This window comes from Carcharodon carcharias, chromosome 6 (genome assembly GCF_017639515.1).
Source record: "Carcharodon carcharias isolate sCarCar2 chromosome 6, sCarCar2.pri, whole genome shotgun sequence".
Classification (NCBI taxonomy): Eukaryota; Metazoa; Chordata; class Chondrichthyes; order Lamniformes; family Lamnidae; genus Carcharodon; species Carcharodon carcharias.
Window position 1 is genome coordinate 13,377,994 of NC_054472.1, and position 18,950 is coordinate 13,396,943.

At 38.7% G+C, this 18,950-nt stretch overlaps 1 protein-coding gene across 5 annotated transcripts in view; it reads left to right on the forward strand.

The window, feature by feature from the left end:
• atp9b (ATPase phospholipid transporting 9B) overlaps window positions 1-18,950 on the forward strand; it is a 273,915-nt gene that overhangs the window by 165,018 nt on the left and 89,947 nt on the right. For all 5 annotated transcript variants that reach the window (XM_041189970.1, XM_041189971.1, XM_041189974.1 and 2 more), the window contains one exon: window positions 18,358-18,518. In XM_041189970.1, coding sequence (XP_041045904.1) covers window positions 18,358-18,518 — 161 coding nt within the window. The remainder of the gene's footprint in view (window positions 1-18,357; window positions 18,519-18,950) is intronic.

Here is an 18,950-nt window from a genome sequence, read left to right on the forward strand (position 1 = left end):
CTCGTTTTGAATTTTTAAGTTGAAAATGCTTTGCATGGTGTCTGGTTAAGCCTATGCGTTGCTGTTGCCTTAATGGAGATTATTTTGGGGAAGTTGTTAAAAGTTATAATAGTAATTTGTAGCCATGTGTATATATTTAACTTGTGTAAATTAATAAAATTTTTCATTTAGTTTAATATAAAACCTCTCAAACTGGTGGCCTGATTCCTGAATTTAGAGTTGCATCTCAAACATACCACTTAAAAATATAGGTTATGAGAGTTGTTTAAAATTTCCCTCAGGGACTTTTTTAAATAACTCAGCTTTATAGAAAGACTGTCTCATTACGCTGCAAATTTGTTCTCTCCAGATAAATATCCAATTCCCTTTTGAGGCCATGATTGAATCTGCCTCCACCACATTCTCAGGCAATGCATCCCAGATCCTAACCACTCGCTGCATAAGAAAAACAACTTTTCCTCATGTTACCATTGCTTCTTTGCCAATCATCTTAAATCATTGTCATCTGGTTTTGATCCCTTCTGCAAAAGGGAACAATTTCTCCCTATCTACTCTGTTCAGACCCCTTGTGATTTGGTCAGAGCTAGCTTTTAAGGAGGCCCTTGAAGAAGGGAGGTAGAAGGTGCAGAGAGATTTAGGGAGGGGATTTCAGACTTTTAGAACCTAGGCAACTGAAAGCACAGCCAGAAATTAAATAAAGCAATTAAAATAGGAGTTGCATAAGAGCCCTGGATTGAAAAAGTGCAGGCATCTCAGTGTTGTAGGGATGGAGTATGTTGCAGAGATGGAGAGGGACGAGGCTATGGAGTTCCACAAAACATTAAGTGATTGAGTGTGGTGGATGTAGTGGATACAATAGAAGCTGTAGTGTTAAAGACCTATGCATCAGAACTAGCTGACCCCAAGCCAAGTTATTCCAATAAGTTATGACATTGGCATCTATCTAATAATGTAGAAAACTTCTCACGTGCTCACTGAGCAAAAAGCGAGACAAATCTAATCACTCATTACAACCCTTTCAGCCTCCTCCAAATCATCAATGCTGTGGAAATAGTCACCCACAGTGTCAGAAGCAATATTTACTCAGAAATCATCTGCTTGTTCATGCTGCAATTGGGTTGCACCAGCATCACTCTACTCCAGGCATGCAAACATGGTGAAGGAGTTAAATGACAGAATAGAGACACAAGTAATTGAAATGAAGGCCTTGTACAATTGAATACAGAGCCAGAAAACCCTGGCAAAATTGTGTTCAATGGAGACCCCGTGGTATACCTTCCAGTAACTGGAGTCATATGTTATATAGGGGAGTAGATTGTGATAGTCATTGGAGGTTAATAGATTCAGAGGTTCTTCAGGGAAGTCTGTTTTGTACAGCCAACCTCAACTGCTTCATCAATAACCTTTCTGCCATTATAAGATTAGAAGTTGGGTGATTTGGTGATGAGTGAATGTTCAGCTACAATCATGGCGCAGTTCAGACCAGAATACATCAGAACCTAAACAGTATCCAGGCTTAGGCTGACATGTGACAGTAAACATTCATGTCATAAGTGCCAAGCAATGATCATTTGAACAAGAGAAAGCCAGAACACACCTCCCTGACCTGCATTGAATCCTCACCATCAGCAGCATCATGGGACTGAAGCTGAACTGGATCAACCATATAACGATATGGCTACAAGTCGAGGGCCGAGGCTGGATGCTCTGCAACAAATAGCTTAGTTCCTGACGTCGTGGGGGGAAAAAACCCTCCCATATCTAGAAGGATTAAATCAGGACTCGTTGCTCCCCCTGCCCAGCCCCTGAAGAGTGCAACCTCAACAACACTGAAAAAGATCCAACCAATCCAAGACAGCAGCAGCCTACTTGATTGACACCTGTAACATGAGACTAAATGCCTTCCCTCTATCACTATTGCACTGTGGTTGCTGTATTTGAGATCTACAACTTCAACTGCCAAGCTTACTTTAATAGCACTTCCCAGTCCATGCAACCTCTACCACAAGGAAAGACCAGACCAACACGATCATGAGATGATACCACCACCAGATTCCACTCCAAGCCTTGTGCCATGCTGACTTAAAGAAATATTACCATTATTTCCTTTTCACTGTGTCAAAATCCTTAAATTCCCAATGTGGGAGCATCAACAATACAAGAGTTGCAGTGATTCAAGGAGGAGACCTGTCACCATCACAACTGGGTACCTAGAGATGATTAATATTGATGATGGTTGATGAACATCCCATCAACAGAGGAAAAAAAATCTCTCCCCTCTGTTGCAGTTTGTGTGTGGCTTTGAGGGTTGATTTACATTTTCACATCTTATTAGTGTTGTTCATTGGTAGAAATGGGCTCAAGATACCAAAAGATTGTTTCCCTTTCAAGCCTTTTTTTTTTGGAGTTTTACTCATTTTTGGCTGCTGTTTGCCATCACCTTTTATTTTGCTCGGTGGTTTGCATTCCCTCTCTTTAGTGTGGCCCTTTGGAATCAATATTAGAAACTCTCAAAGTATCATTTTACTATACGTTGATGGCAGAAAAATGGTGAACTGGAATGGTGCAAAGGCTTTTCAAAGGTTGCCAGCCCTCTGCCACCCCCCACCCTTCCAATTGTTTGAGTCTTCATTGACCAAGGACTGCGTGTTTACTTTACTGACTTAGTAGGCCACATTGGGAATTTCTGCTGCCCCAATATTTTCCGACTTTTTCTGCTGGATAAGTATGTTTGTTTGTTTGTCATTAGGTGAGGGTAGCATTTCGTTAGCAGCTTCATGTTATTTGGAAATGATATGGGAGCATGTGTCTAAAGTTAATCCAGTAAATAATACTAATATAAAAATATTAACATAAAACTGGTATGAAAGCAATCTACCTGATCCTTGTCTTACATACCACTATTGTCTGTATCTAGCAGATGTATCCAGTGATAAAGGCTTCCATATCTACCCCAGGATGCAAATTCTCAATTTTCAACTTTATTGTGCATGCCTGCAGTTAAATCTAGTCAATTTATTATATGTTACCTCAGGAAATTGAATCTTTTAAATTTGCCAAATGTAATGTTATGACTTTATTCAGCAATAAGAATGTTGCTTTTGTGCTTTTGAAAGCAAGATTGTTTCAGTGAAATTTGTGACGGCTGGTTTGACTAATGACAGTGAAGATCTTTGATTTTTGTAAACCGTTACCTTGAGCAAGATTATTCCTTCTCAAAAAAGATGGTTTTATTATCATTCAAAATTTCAATTAATTGCATGCCTCAGTAAACTTGAAGAATCATGATTTTCAGTTGATTCAGTAAGTAGGTGTCAAATCATAGGTGTCAGAATGCTTTTGAAGATTTGAATTAAGCTGCTGTCCAACATATTGGATTTTAGTCCACACATAACTGGAAAACGTTTTGGTTTTATATCAAATGTAGTCGGTATACATGCAATTGACCAGCCTTACTGTCAGTTGTTACTGTTGCAGTTGAATAGAAGCAGGAATGTTGCTTCGTAAAGGAAAAAGGACCAGGCACTCCACTCATTCAAACTCAGTGGATGGAGCACTTGACCTTAGTAATATTATGTATGATCCTGTTTGAACAAATTGATGATATACATATGTACACACAAAAAAAAGCCTAAAGAAATTTGGAAAACTTTAGGAATAAATTGTCATTTGAAAGAATAAGGCCATCCATTTTGGTTAGCATCAGTTCCAGTGTGGAGACTGAAATAAACAGTGACCTTAGCTGTTCTGGCATATTATCCCTTTCTGTTAAATACAGTAGTGATGTTGCCATTCTTAAAAATTGTAGGGTAATTCAAATGTGCTATACATGTATGTAATGCAACAAAATAAAAGCTTAATCCCTAAATTCTTTGTTTGCCCCCTGCCCCCCCCCCCCCCCCCCCCCCCCATTCTGGAACTGGAGCAACTAGACTAACTCAAAATAAAATGTTTTGTTAATACAAAATATGAGCTCAAAATGTTAATGAGTTCAGTATTTCATGCAGTGCTATGCAATTACACTCAGGTTCATTGAACAGCACTGCTCCAACTCTAAATTGATATCACAATATCCTTCAAAGGAACCCTTCAATGTGTGCATTCATCAAAATATGACCACTATGTTACAAAGAGCATAACTTGTTTTATTAATTGTTATGGTAGTGGATGAGTTCAGCCTTTCCAGGGTTATAATAGCCAAGTTTTTTGTAGCAGATCTACTGATGTAACAATGTCTTTAGGTATGTACTAAAAAATGACGAGCTAAGTGTTTGAGCTTATGTATTTCTATAATTTCATTTTACCACATTTGAGAATACTGGAAATCCTTGATGTGAAAGAGGAAAATAATATATCCAAATGTGCACAAACTTATCAGGATAACAGCTTACACTTACAGGAGGCATGATACCTATGGGAACTGAGGGATTTATGTGAGGATGTAGCATAAGTTGTAAAATAATTCATCTTCATAGTGCATTCACTGTGGGAAAGGAAAGGTTTTAAGCAATATTTTTCACAGAAGGTTTAATAGGTTAAAATGTCCTAGCTTATACTTTCCATATATAATAAAAGGATGTACTACTAAAAGTCAGAGTCATTTACGGCACAGAAGGAGGCCATTCAGCCTATCATGTCCATGCCTGCTCGCCATGGAGCAATCCAGTAAGTCCCACACTTCTCTTGGCCCCTGTGACCCTCCAAGTTTATTTCCTTCAAGTGTCCATCCAATTTCCTTTTGAAATCATTGATTATTTCTGCATCCACCATCCTCGAGGGCAGAGTGTTCCAGGTCATTATTGCTCACTACGTAAAACAGTTCTTCCTCATCCCCCCTTCATCTCTTGGCCAAAATCTTACATCTGTGCGCCCTAATCCTTGTACCATCAGCTAATGGGAAGAGTTTTTCCATATCTACCTTATCTAAGCCCCTCATAATTTTGCTCACCCCTATCAAATCTCCCATCAATCTCCTTTGCTCCAAGGAGAACAACTCTAGGCTTTCCAACTTAGTCTTGTAATTAAAAGCCTGAACCCTGGAACCATTCTGGTAAGTCTCTTGTTGAATTCATCATACAACTACAATAATTTTGCACATGTAAACATTTTCCTTAGTATTTCATCTTACTAAAGCTGATTTTCTGGGATATTATTAGGTCTTGGGCCCCCATTTCTCCCCATATCCAATGATTCCCTGAGAGAAAAAGTCTTTCATACGAACTTACAAAATAGGAGCAGAAGTAGGCCATTCAGCCCCTTGATACTGTTCTGCCATTCATTAAGACCATGTCTGACCAGTTTGTGTTTCGAATTCCACATTCCCATCTACCTCCGATAACCTTTGATTCCCTTGCCTAAAAAGAATCTATCTACCTCTGCCTCGAAAATATTTACTGACCCCCGCCAGCATCACCTTCTGAGGCAGTTGTTCCAAAGTCTTCTCATCTCTGTGCTAAAAGGCCAACCCCTAATTTTAAAACAGTGCTCCCTAGTTCTGGACTCATTCACAAGAGGAAACATCCTTTCCATACCTGCCTTCTCAATACCGTTCAGGAACTTATATACTTCAACCAAGTTACCCCTCACTCTTCTAAACTCCAGTGGAAACAAGCCCAGTCTGTCTAACCTTTCCTCATAAGACAGCCCACTCATTCCAGTTATCAATCTAGTAAACCTCCCCTGAACCACCTCTAATGCGTTTACATCCTTCCTTAAATAAGTAGACCAAAACTGCGCACACTATTTGAGATGTGGTCTCACCAATCCCCTGTATAACTCAAGCATAACATCCTTAATTTTGAAAAATTAGTCTACGATGTTAGCAGAATTCAGTTGGCTTTTTTCTTAAAATGAATATTCAGCAGCATTGCTGTCACTGAAATGCAAAATGAATAATCATTGTCAGATGATATTTACTCAATATATTCAACAATGTAACATTCACAACCCTCTGGAGTAGAGAATTCCAAAGTTTCACAACCCTTTGCGTGAAGAAGTTTCTCCTCATCTCAAACCTAAAAGATGGCCCCCGATCCTGAGATTGTTCCCCCCGGTGTTTTAGATTCCCCAGCCAGGGAAATAACTTCTGTGTCTACCTTGTCAAGCCCCTTCAGAATCTTGTAGGTTTCAGTGAGATGACCACACATCCTTCTAAACTCTGGAGAGCATAGGCCCAATTTGCTCAGCTCTCATCATTGGACAACCCTCTCATCCCAGGAACAAACCTAGTGAACCTTCACTGTACCACCTCTAATGCAAGTATGTCCTTTCTTAAATATGGAGACTAAAACTGATGTAAATTCTAGTACATTGCTTCTTAAACAGATTATCAGGAATGTAATAAACTTGTTTCTTTGGTCTCCATTTACACTGATGACAGTAGTCTTGGGAAAAATAGAAATAGTGAGATTACAAGATCAGACTATTTTTAAAAAAGGCAAAAAATCAGCTAGTGCAATTGGAGATTTGAAGCACAATTTTAAGCTTGGAGAAGTTGTGGACTGTCTAGAACTTCAATATCTACTTCCTTTATACTTGCAATTCAGGTTTCAAGAACTAGTTCCATATTTAACCTCTGCATAGAATAATTCAATTTGCAATACTTGAGTAAATATCATCTGGCAATGATTATTCATCTTGCATTTCAGTGCAGCAATATTGCTGAATATCAGCCTTGAGAAAAAAGCCAACTGAATTCTGCCAGCATCGCAGACTAATTTTTCAAAAGTATTTTCTCATTTAATCATCATTGTCCAGGAAAATGATTCTGTTGATTTCACTAAAAGGCCACTTTAGATGCGAATGCCTGAGCCAAGATGGTGATGTTTTGCACAAAAAACTTTAGCATACAATTTTATCCCTCAATACTTCTCTGGTATACCGATTAAAAATACAGCGAGGACAGTTCTCTCCACCTACTGAGCAAATTTCCACACTCTCCATTTATTGTCATCTCCACTTAAGCTGTTATTTGTGCTTGGATATGGTTCTAATATGGTTTGCCGATCATGATGAGTTTAGGGGTGGGATTTTCTGGCCCCTCCCACCCACCGGATCTTCTGGTCCCGCCAAACTCATAGATTTGCATGGCTTGCCTCATCCACCATGGGGAAACCCACCTTGGCAGGGTCAGAAACTCCCGGCCCAGGAATGAGTGCTGATAGGATCTGTGACTGTCAGGGTGACATAACCACACACTTTGAAATTTACACGAGCAGCAGTCAGCGGACAGTTATCAAGGGGTAAATGTGGCCGATTTTGATTCTTCTAGCTCATGACTCTAATGTCATTTCAAGGCTGCCAAGGTCACTTGTAGACCTCTAACCAGTGCCTTTTCTATTGGTTAATTACGGGCTAATGATCTGACGAGATAGCTTCCTAATCTGCATATTTTGGTATTACACTAGATAATGCATTTGACCTATCAGCCATTGGCAGAGCCCATAAAAGGATTTATGTTTCCAATTAACATTTGACATAATGCTAGAACACCTTTTTCTGTAATGCTTTATTTGATTGCATCTTCTATGTGAAGCTGAACTCATTTATAGAAAAATGCACATAGTATTGAATCTTGACCACCGTTACACATTAAACTTAAAAGAAATATGCGCAAATAGCTTTGGAGATTAGGACCAAATTGCTCATAATGAAGAAAACTGTTGCTTGTTTGCAGCTGGTGTGCAGACTTGGTGAATTTCTACACTTCATATTGCATCTTTAGTAATTTTTTTTTAAGTTTTAATTGCAATTTAACCTTTTCAATCCTATTTTTAGTTGCATCAGCTGACAGTTTTTACACCATGTTTTTTGAATGTTCTCACCCTTTTACAAATAACAGTGGGTGGAATATTTCACTCAAATCAAGAAACTGCTGATTGCCCCTCTTCCTTTTAAAAATGAATAAAACAATCTGGGTTATCAGTGGGTTATTCAGTATGATATAGGTTAATAGCCCCCAACAAAATCTTATACTTATATAGGGAACCTTTTAAATATTGCAGTTGCATGGTTTGAATTAATATAATCTTGTCATCTAATTATCTGTTATATTTACAGCAGCAGTTTAGTTTCCTACAGAATTTTTGTATTTCAATCTATACTCGTTAAATTATTTAAACTGATTTGAATGGAGTGACTGCAGTTGTGCCAGTTTATTGCAGTTTAATGTTATAGCCATGTTGTTTTCTTCCTGTGGTAGAATAACTAATTTGTTTTTGAGTGCTTGGAAGTTTGATAGTTATTGTACATTACAACAGTTTCCTTGTGGTGGGTTTGCTACTTTCCACTGACCCTTAACCGCCATCTGGTATGAATTCAGAGTACTTCTGTCATCTGCAGCTAATTACTGTCACCTGCACATTGCGTTCACCACAATACTTTGATATTGTGTTTGTTACTGAAATGAGTAATTTATCAGCTTGCTTACATGTACTGGTTTTCTTTTAAAGAAGGTTAAGACACAAGTTTAAAATTTAAAATCTCTGCCACAGAAGCAATGTTGATATCAGTTCTTGGTTTCGTCTGGAACACAGGGTTTTGGACATTGTCCTCAGGAAGCAAGTTAAGGAATGTAATTTTCCTTAAAAGTTATTTTTTACACAAGCATATGAATTGCTCAATTATGTATGCCTGATAAATTTCAGCAAGGCAGCAGTTTTAAGGTCATATATGCATTGTATTAATGTATTTTGGCCCTAATTTCAAGAAACTGAGGACTATCCTGATTTATGATTTAAATTGTCCCCAGTGGCACTTGCACAGCTGACAATTGAGAACTGGAAAGATGTGTATACAGAAGAGTTTACAAAATGAAGCCAGCTGTGTTTCCCTACATATTGTGGCTTCCTGACATGCATCATTAAACCTTATTAGCTACTTCCTTTTGCAGAGATTCTTGTAGACTCGAACCCTGCATATTAGCAGTTTCTGTCTCTCCAACTGGAAATTATTTCCTTTATTGTAGAGTGTCACCCGCTATAGTTTCTGATGTGTAGTAATTGGTACTTTGGAGTATAATCATAGTGAAATACCACTCCATGCATTTCTTTATTTGGAAATTAATACAGACCTTTTTACTTTATCTGTCAATCTGTGCAACTTTTCCCATAAGTCCAAATGTTAAGATTTCTTACAAGCCATTAAGTATGAAATCAATCATCAAATGTTTCATAGGAGCAAGAGTAATGTATACCAAAATAACACCACAAAGTTGAAATTAAACTAGTTTTTAAGTCAATGAATGCGTAATAATAAATTGACCTTTTTAAAGCGTTGTCTTAAATGAGTTGACAAAAGGACTAATAGTAGGAAATAAACAAGAAACTATTATTAGTTTACAATATGGGATAGATTATTAAAAAAAATGTTAGGAATTTTTAAAAATTCACTTTACCTTCTAAACTATGAGCGAATTTTTGCAGCCATGAGAGGAAGTGCATAGTGTGAACGCAATACTTAAGATACTGTGATATGTAATTTTTATGATTGGCCTACAATTTTAAACCAGTTATAAATGCATAAAGAAAAGTTTTATGGGGTCAGCTACAAATGTCAGGTTGTTATGACTCTCTCTTCCAGTTCAGAATTACCAATCTTCAATTACAATTATCCAGACTGTCGCTCAGAAACTCTGTGGTAAATGTTGCAGGCAACCATGGTGAAACACAAACTGAAGCGTACTGTTTTATTTTTGAAGCCAGAGCAGTGTTTGACTTCACTATTAAGATATGCAAGAAGTAGAGGTGTGCGTGTATTGTCATGGTATTTTTGTTTAAAGCTACATGAAGAAAATCAAAACTTCAGTCACAGGCTGCACCTGTGACTAACATAGACCTTGGAATTAGAGAGCCTGCATTTTCATATGATTTGCCATGGCTCTATGCTACTGGGTGGTTTAGTAAATACATCTTGGAATTTATAATTTTCCAGGCAGTAGAAAATTAGCAGAATAAGTGATTAAGGCATTTCAGGTTTGCATGCATTATTTTGGGGGGTTTTCTGAAGGTGTCACTAGGCTCTTTACTGAGGGGTACAATAGCATCTTGTGTTTCTTTCGTGTAATCTCCAAGGATTAATATAATAGGACTGTAATACATGATAGATGCATCAAGTAAGTTTTTGTCTTTTGTTTAGTCCTCATCCTTGACCAGCTAACAATGTAATTGTTCATTTAATCTGGTAACATTGATTTGAAGGCATGTATAGATTTCAATAAAATGAGAAACCGCAATTCACACCATAGTAATCGATAAGGAAAGGATATATTGTGGAAGACCATTGCTAGCTTGAGGGTGTGTGTGGGATTATTACTTTTGTTCAGAACCTGATTATACAGTATAATGTAGTGATGTGCATTCTCATTTTGGAGCGTGCAAAATTCAATTTATTATGAAGCCTCATCCTGAGTGCTTCAAGATGGTACACTAGCTGATGTAGAAATTTATCACCCTCACCATTTTACTTCTAGGAGATACTGAAAGAGATGTGTGCACCAGACCCACTGTACTACTCAAGATAAAGGAGCCAATTTTAACCTAACTTGTCCGTTGGGGAAGTTGATTGTTTGGGAGCAAAGCTGGTTTTAGACCCTAACCGATTTACATCAAAAGAGAGCAAATGTTTGGATGGGGGGAATGTAAAACTGACATTCCAGATTATCCCACTTAGAGGTTTAATAAACAGATAACTGCAAATTTAGTCATCAAAGTGAAGAATGGTAACATTGGAATGGACCCATTTTTAGACTATAAGAAAATGACTTTGTGTTGTGGGCTTGTAATGAGATTGAAACTGCTCAAACTTAATTTATTGCCATTAAGGAATAGACTTTCATCCTATCTGTCTTTGGTTTGCTTCAGTTGAACCCAGTTCCAAAAGTGTAAAGTTTTTGTCTAGCCTAACTTAATATCTCTTTCCCCCACCTCATCTGTGAATTTGAGCTTTTTTCTCTTTTTTTAATATAAAAAAGGCATCACCTTTTTGTGTCACTAGCTAGAGAAAGATGCTTGGCTGAGAACCCTTGAACAATGAGAATTTGTGGAGTGACAGGTGAAATAGTAGCATATATGCATAATATGTTGCTTCAATTTTATGCAAATTGATGGTATGATTTACAATTTTAGGGAAAATAGATACAGATATACCAGAACCTAAAGTACTAGAGTTGCACAAAGTTTGTGTTCAAGTTTGCAACATTTATTGCTCAGAATTAATTATGATACTGGTTTTAGATAGAATTACGAAATTGAATTTACTTCTGGCATTAAAATTTAATGTTGAGACACAAAATAAAAAAGTGTCCAGTCTCTGGGCAATAAGTATTGCTATCAGTGTTTCATTAATTGGCCTGCCCAAATGTAAAATGTCAAGCTGAAACTCTAAGCAAAAAGTTAATGTAGTGCAATAAACCTAGTGTCCTTTTAACTTTGCGTTTTCCCATGCACTACAGTGTATCTGATTACAGCCAGGGTTTCAGGAAATGGTAGCCAGTGTTGTACAAATGTAATTAGTGCTACATTAACATGGATTATTGTGTATACAGTACGTTTTGTTTACAGGCAGTTTTGTTTTTATTTTATTTAATATGGTGTTTTACTGTATTTTTGTCAGATTATCATTGTTGCCTATTAATTAAGTGCTGACATGAGTATGGCTTGTCATGGAAGCCTCCATTTACTTTTTGTGTTCAATTCTTTCTTGCTTTTGATGAACCAATTACAAATCAGATGTTTTCGTAGTGTGTAGATTGAAAGTGATGGTTACACTGTGTGGGAAAAGGAAAATGTTATGCAACACTTATTGACCAAGAATTGTTTTTCTTTGTTGTAATAGAGCAGAACTTACCATATTTATGAGGTGGCAGTTCATTGGAGCCGTGACTTTTTCCAAGGGAACAGTAGTATTCTTTGCTGAATTTTCTGTATAGAGTTTCACAGTTTTTTCCGCTGTTTATGATGCAGGGGGAACAGTCTCAGTCAGTAGTTATGCATATTGTGAGACAGTGATTCTTTATTTTATTACAAAAAAAGACCAACTTTAGACGGCCAGATTAAATCATTCCTTTCACTTTTAATGGGATTTAGATGAATAGAGCAAAATATGCACTTTGCATTCATTGATAGCATCTTTAGGTTGAGGTAATTGAGTCTTTTTTCCTTGACTGAATGAATAATGACTTCATCTGATCCGCAGTGAGGCCTGAAACTTAGACTGCCATTGTGAACCCAAAGAGATCTGGTCTTTGAAACGTGCTCTGCTTCCCTGGCTTAATTTTTCTTCTTTTTAATCCCAAAACCCATTTTTCTCGATAATTCAAGCATAAACCACGTAATAGCAGAAGCTGTGGAAATTGTAAGATATTTGCCTCAGTTGTGTTACGTTGAGTGCAGCTGATAAATCAGTTTGCTGTCGTCTATAGAATCTTAGTTCTCAGGGGGAAGAGAAAGGCAAGCCTTAGGAATGTTCGAATTCTTCTCAAATGTTTAGGTGCAATTTTGATTGTTTCTATAATTAAGGGAAACATTTGTGTTTATTTCCCATTTTACAGTGCCGTAAGGTCTGACGAGAACGGCTAGAAAGGAGTAAGAGAAATCCAGTTATGATGCTTTCCCTCCCTCATGGGTTTTATTGACTGTGATGCATTCAAAAATGAACAGGAAAAATAGCTACAGTGTGGGCTGCTGGAAATTTTAAAATTAACTATGATCAACAGCACCTTAAATCAATTGGACAAAAACAAGTTGCTCAGTCTGTATGAAAGGGCAATGTAGTTAAAATTATGATCATGAGTAATTTGAAGAAAAACTATTTCGGGTTGTGCAAGGAAGCTGAAAGGAGGAATCACTGAAGCCTGTCACAAATTATTCTTTCTCCCCACTGTGGGTTATTGTACAATTGAAAGTAAAAATGAGCAGAATTATTTCTAAAAACATAATTTCAATTAACACTTAATTAGTGAATCTATATAAGCACAACCACCAGAATAGAAATAACATTTAAGGCTATGGGCTCCAGGAAAGCAGTCTGGTAAGTGGAGGGCACACAGGCAGCAGATTTAGCTCCTCAAGCCACATCATTGCTGATCTGCGACCTGACTCCATATGCCCACCTTAGTCCTGTATCTGCTGTCAATACCTTTTTACTTAGCAGAAATCTATCAGTTTCAGATTTGAAATTAACAACCGACCCAACGTTAATGCTTGTGGAAGAGAATTCCAAACCTCAACTACCCTTTGCCTATGGAAGTGTTTGTGGAAGTAGTTTCGCTCCTGAAGTATCTGGTTCTACTTTTTAGATTATGTGCCCTAGTCCTAGACTCCGCAACTAATGGAAATTGTTGCTCTCTCTCTATCCTTAATAGCTTGAAAACTTTGATCAAGTCACCCCTTAGCCATCTAAATGCCAGGGAATGCAACCCCAGTTTGTGTAAAAAATTTTTTGTAGTTTGAACCTTGAAGCCCATTTATCATTCTGGTAAATCTACGCTGCATAACCTCCAAGGCCAATATATTCTTCCTAAGTTAATTTTGAATGTTGATAAATGTTATGGTCATATATTTGGGAGAAAAAAGCTATCGTGGGAATGTAAATTCAATGAACATACTTTGAAAGATGTGAAAGGACAGAGAGCCCTCAAGATTCAAATACATAATTCCCTGAAAGTGCCAGTGAACACAGATCATCATTGTCTGTGTGCCATGCCAAGTGGTGTAGTCAACCATGGTCTTCTAAGCCTTCTGATCATTGTATCAGTGGATGCCCTGGTTGTTGGAGTTCTGGTTAAAGCAGACTTTAATGTTGTTGAGCTGCTTCCTTTGCTGTCGACCTCATGCTCTTCTTCCATTAACCCTTCCAGTGGTGATTAGGCTCAAATCCTTCTGCACGGTTAATATGCCCAAAGAACTCCATTTGTCATCTTTTGATATTATTTCAGTTCTCTTGATAGCCTTATTCCAGTATTACTTCTTCTTTAGTTCTTTTCTTCACTCAGCTTACCTTAGGATGCTTCTTAAGCACCATATTTCGAAGCTGTTGATTTTCTTTTCTCCCTCTTTCCCAACTCTCCAAGCTTCGCATTCATGTTTCATTACTGACCAGACATAAAAACAATGTAAAAAGCCAATAGCATTTTGGGCTTTATAAACTGGGACAGATTACAATAAAAAGGAGATAATGATAAATTTGTGCAAAACAGTGGTTAGGCTGTGCGTTCAAGTATTATTTGCAATTTTGAGCACCTCATTATGGAAAGGACGTTAAAAGCATAGAGAACATCATATGTAGTCGGTAGATTCACCAGGATGTTGTCAGGGATGGGCAACTATAGTTAGAAAGGGAGATTGGGGTTATGTCATCTGGCACAGGGATTGTTAATTGAGACTTGAGGTTTTGAAAATTAGGAAATGTTTTGATAGGATGATTAGGGAAAAGACTATTTCTTGTTGAGGAGTAAGTGAACAGGAGCCATCGATTTAAAACCACCACTGAGTGAATGAGAAGAGAGGTATTGCAGAGGATTGTTAAAGCATGGCATGCATTGCTACAGGGAAACAGTTGAAGCAGAGGCCATTGCATCTTTTATGGGAAAATTGGATAAATATTTGAAGCAGAGGAATTTATAGGGCTATGGGGGGAGTGTAGGGTAGGGAGGATTCATTTTGGAATCACACAAGCTGGCACAGATTAGAATGGCTACTTTCTGTGCAGTAAGTGTCTGTAGCTCTACTGTTGACTTGAATACTTTGTAAAAAGATTGAGATTTCTATTTATTGTTCCTTTAGTCATTACATAATTCCCTTTTGCAAAAACCAAAACTCTCTGGAATGCTCACACACTGGATCAAGTGTTAGTAAATGTATCGGTCAGGTTTTGGGCATTGGGTTTTAGGAAATTTTTACCATGGAAACTTGGGAGGAATGTGTATTTTTGGATCTGTATGGGGAAAAAGAATGCAACTGGTTTAAACTTCCATGGCAATTAATGAATATATGGTAAACTATTAAAAACATTGAATATTTTGCAGCTGCCCCTTTTCCCCAGGCCATGGAAATATGATTTTACTTTTAACAGTAGCACTGAGTAGGAGCACGGGGCAGGTGAGAGGGGACAGTGAATTCAGGTGCTAAGAGAATGCACGAGGGTGATTAGTTGATTTTTGTATGCAGTCCAGCATGATTTTATTTATGAATTTGGTTTGGAACATTTTTGTTTTGTGATGCCTTTTATTTTTGCATTGTGACCAAGCTGCCATCATGATAACCAATAACAGAGGGAAGAGTGGAGCTGTTGCAAAATGGGATTGCAGTCACTCTTATACACACACATGAATTCTTCATGGACAACCTGGCCAGAAATAGGCTGTCCACGTTGCTTCCCCCCTTCCTTCTCCTCTTCCTCCTGCTCATTGTGAAGCTCGAGACAAGGACCGTCCCTTCATGATGGTGAGATTGTGTAGCATGCAGCAGGCCATGACGAATCTTGAAATCCACTCTTTTGGGTACTGCAGGGCTCCTCCAGAGTGGTCCAGATGACGGAAGCATTGTACAGCATGCCAGTGGCCTGTTCTATCACATTTCATGTGGCAGCAAGGCTCTCGACTGCACGCTGCCCATATGTGTGTAGGTTGTCAGCCATGTGGGCAGCAGATAGCCCTTGTTACCCAGTAGCTACCCTTCGGTATGCCCCGATGACTCAAAGCCAACTGAGACAGTACTGTCTCAGAGTAAAGGCATTAAGACTGCTGCCAGGATTCTGGGCATTGAGCTGCATGATTCTCTGTTGTGATTGAGGGAGTGGAATCTCCTTTGGTTGCAGTATAAGACAGAGTTGACATGCGGCACCGCGAACTGAGTTGCACACTATCAGTGGCACCCTGAATTATGGGGAAGTGTGCAATTGTAGTGAAACCATCTGCTTGCTAAGCCTGCTGCTTTCTGGGAAATGTAGTTATCTCACAATGAATAGAATGGGTCAGTGACCTCCCTCATATAACAATGGATGACAGACACAAGATGTTGAAAATATCTCAAGCTCCAACCTATAAGGAACCAGATATTCATCGTCAGCATCACCTTCACAGCCACTGGCAATGTGGTCCTGCCACTGCTGAGGTTACAAGTTGTGGCTGCACCAGTTGGCAGATTTCAGTGCATACCTCCTTGCTAAAGTGCAGTCATCTTGCACATTGTTACTCACTAATGTTCTGGTAGAAGAGTTGCTCTCTGGGTGGCCTCTTTTCAATCTCCAAGTCATTCTGCATTCCAGGGGGAATAGCTGCCAATGCACCCATATTTGGGAGTAGCTGGTTTGCGCAGAAGCCTTGAAGTTGACAAAACTCCATGAGAACTTGCCACACCACTCCCTGTAGACTTGGGGAAAATTTAAACAGCTACAGAAAGCACCAAGTTGTTGCAGAATCGAAGGAACAGCCAGAAGAAGTCATAGAGTAAACAGCAACTAACCTGGAAGTAGTTGATGATCTCTTTAAATAGGGCTGGTGGAGTGTTTTTTCCTGCTGATAAATGTGTATGCAGTTGTACGAGACTAAGAGGGGATTGGCTGGGATGTTGAGATCTAAAATCCACACTGATTGACATCCCAATCTGCCTGCTTTGCAAACTTGCCGCGACGTTCATTTGAGTGTGTGCACCCACACCCTTTTCAATATGGCGTCTGCGTGACTCACCCGAAAATTGTGTCCACATGCTGTTGATGCCATTTTGGACACCAAACATCACTCGTTGCCCAAACAATGGGTGCTGTTGATCTCGATGTTGCGCATGGTGTGTCCATTTTTCTAAAAGCTCCATGCTTGAATCTGATACCTAACCCTAGAAGGACACTAAAGTGCCCTTATCAAAGCCGCAAGTGACATTGTATGTGACTGAGCAAGAAAAACATTTCTTCCTCATAGTGCTCAACTTTTCTGTAGCCTTTGACACAGTTGACCACACCATCCTCCGCCATTACCTCTCCTCGGTTGTCCAGCTGAGCTGGACTGCTCTACAGGACTGTCCTCACTTAGGTTCATTCTCATCTATCCAGTCATAGCCAGAGAATCTCCAGCATGTCAATTCCTGTTCCCCTTCCCCTGCTGTTATCACTGGACTCCTGCAAGGCCCTCTATTTGGCCCCCTTGTATTTCTCTTCTATCTGCTGCCCCTGGGTGATGACATCAAAGTTGTGCACCTGTACACTGATGGCACCCAGCTCTACCTCACCATACTTTTCTTGATCCCGCCACTGCTTCCCTGTTGTCAGCTTGCTCATCTGACATCTAATCCAAGATGAACTGCAATTTCCTCCAGCTAATGGCTTTCGTCTTTAAGAAGTTTGTCTTCAGCCCCCGGCACAATCTCAGTTCCATTGTCATTGATTCTGCTTTCTTCTTAAGCCGCTATCTTAAGTTGAAATAGACTATTTGCAATCTGCGTAGTTAAACCTGAGCTGAGTTTCTGATCTTATCTTTTTACATAACAAATGTAATTCCACCTCAAGCTCTCCTGGCTCCGCTGTTACCTCAGCTCCTGAACCCTATTTTCATGCATTTCTGCCTCCCATCTTGACTATCCCAATGCTCTCTTCACAGGCCTCCCAAGTTCTACCCTCCATCAACTTGAGCTCATCCAAAGCTCTTCTGTCTGATTCCTAACTTGCACCAAATTCCATTACCCCTGTGTGCTGGCATAACTACATTTGCTCCCAATCCACCAGCATCTCTTGTAAAACTCTCTCCTTTATATTTAGATGCCTTAATGGCCACGCCTTTCCCTATTCCTGTAGCCTTCTCCAGCCCTACAGGAGCTTTGCGTTCCTTCAATTCTGGCCTCTTATGCATCCACTACTCCACTTACCCCATCATGGCTCTTCTTCCAAAGAAGAATCATATTGGATTCGAAACGTTAACTCTGTTTCTCTCTCCACAGATGCTGCCAGACCTGCTGAGCTTTTCCAGCACAAAAACTTTCTGTTTTTATTTCAGATCTCCAGCATCTACAGTATTTTGCTTTTATTGTTTAAGTGTGAGTTGCTTTATAAAAATCCAAAAAGTTTGAACTGCAGATTTGTGATTTTAATGATCTTGCTCCATTTTTTTGTGAGCACCCAGTTTTCCCTGATCTGCTAATTACAAATCTGGAGTAGAACATAGGTAGTAATTGTTTACTATCAATATTGGGGCACACACAAGTTCTAATTTTTTTATTAAGAGTAATATGGCAAAATTGCGGCATGTGTAAAATGCAGCATATAAATAACGATTGTAAAATATTTCAGAGGCAATACCTCCTTTTTCAGCGATTCATACGACCTGGAATAATTTGTATTAAATTAAGTTGCAACTATTTTGATTTCTTGTAGGTCGGCTTGCTGGACCTGGAGCTAAATCGACTGACGAAGGCTTTGTTTTTAGCTCTAGTTGTGCTTTCGGTGGTTATGGTAGCTTTACAAGGATTCGTGGGCCCTTGGTATCGCTACCTATTCCGGTTCATCCTATTATTTTCCTATATCATCCCCATCAGGTAAGATTATTTTTTAAAATGCTGCCCAAAGCCACAGAAAGTGAATGTTGAAATTCATACCTAGTTCTAATTGTGAAGGAAATTGATCTTTATCATGAAACTGTAGGAGCAGAAGCAGAAAATGTGATGGTCCCAGAAGGATCATACTGCTGCGAACAACCTGACTACATGCTCTGTCCCTGCCATTCATTTATTGCTGCGGTTTTAATTTCACAGTACTAACAAGTGACATAAAGTAGTTATTGGAATAATAACTGGCAAAGAATGCATTTTGAAGAAAAAATGTAATTCCATAATAGTTCTAATATAAAATTCTGTTCCCCTAAGTGTCCTGTTCATCACAAGTTGCTTATTTTAATAGTCCCTTTTATACCTGCCAATTGCTTTAAAATCTTTTTAAAATCAATTTTAATCATTTGGCATGTGCTCCTG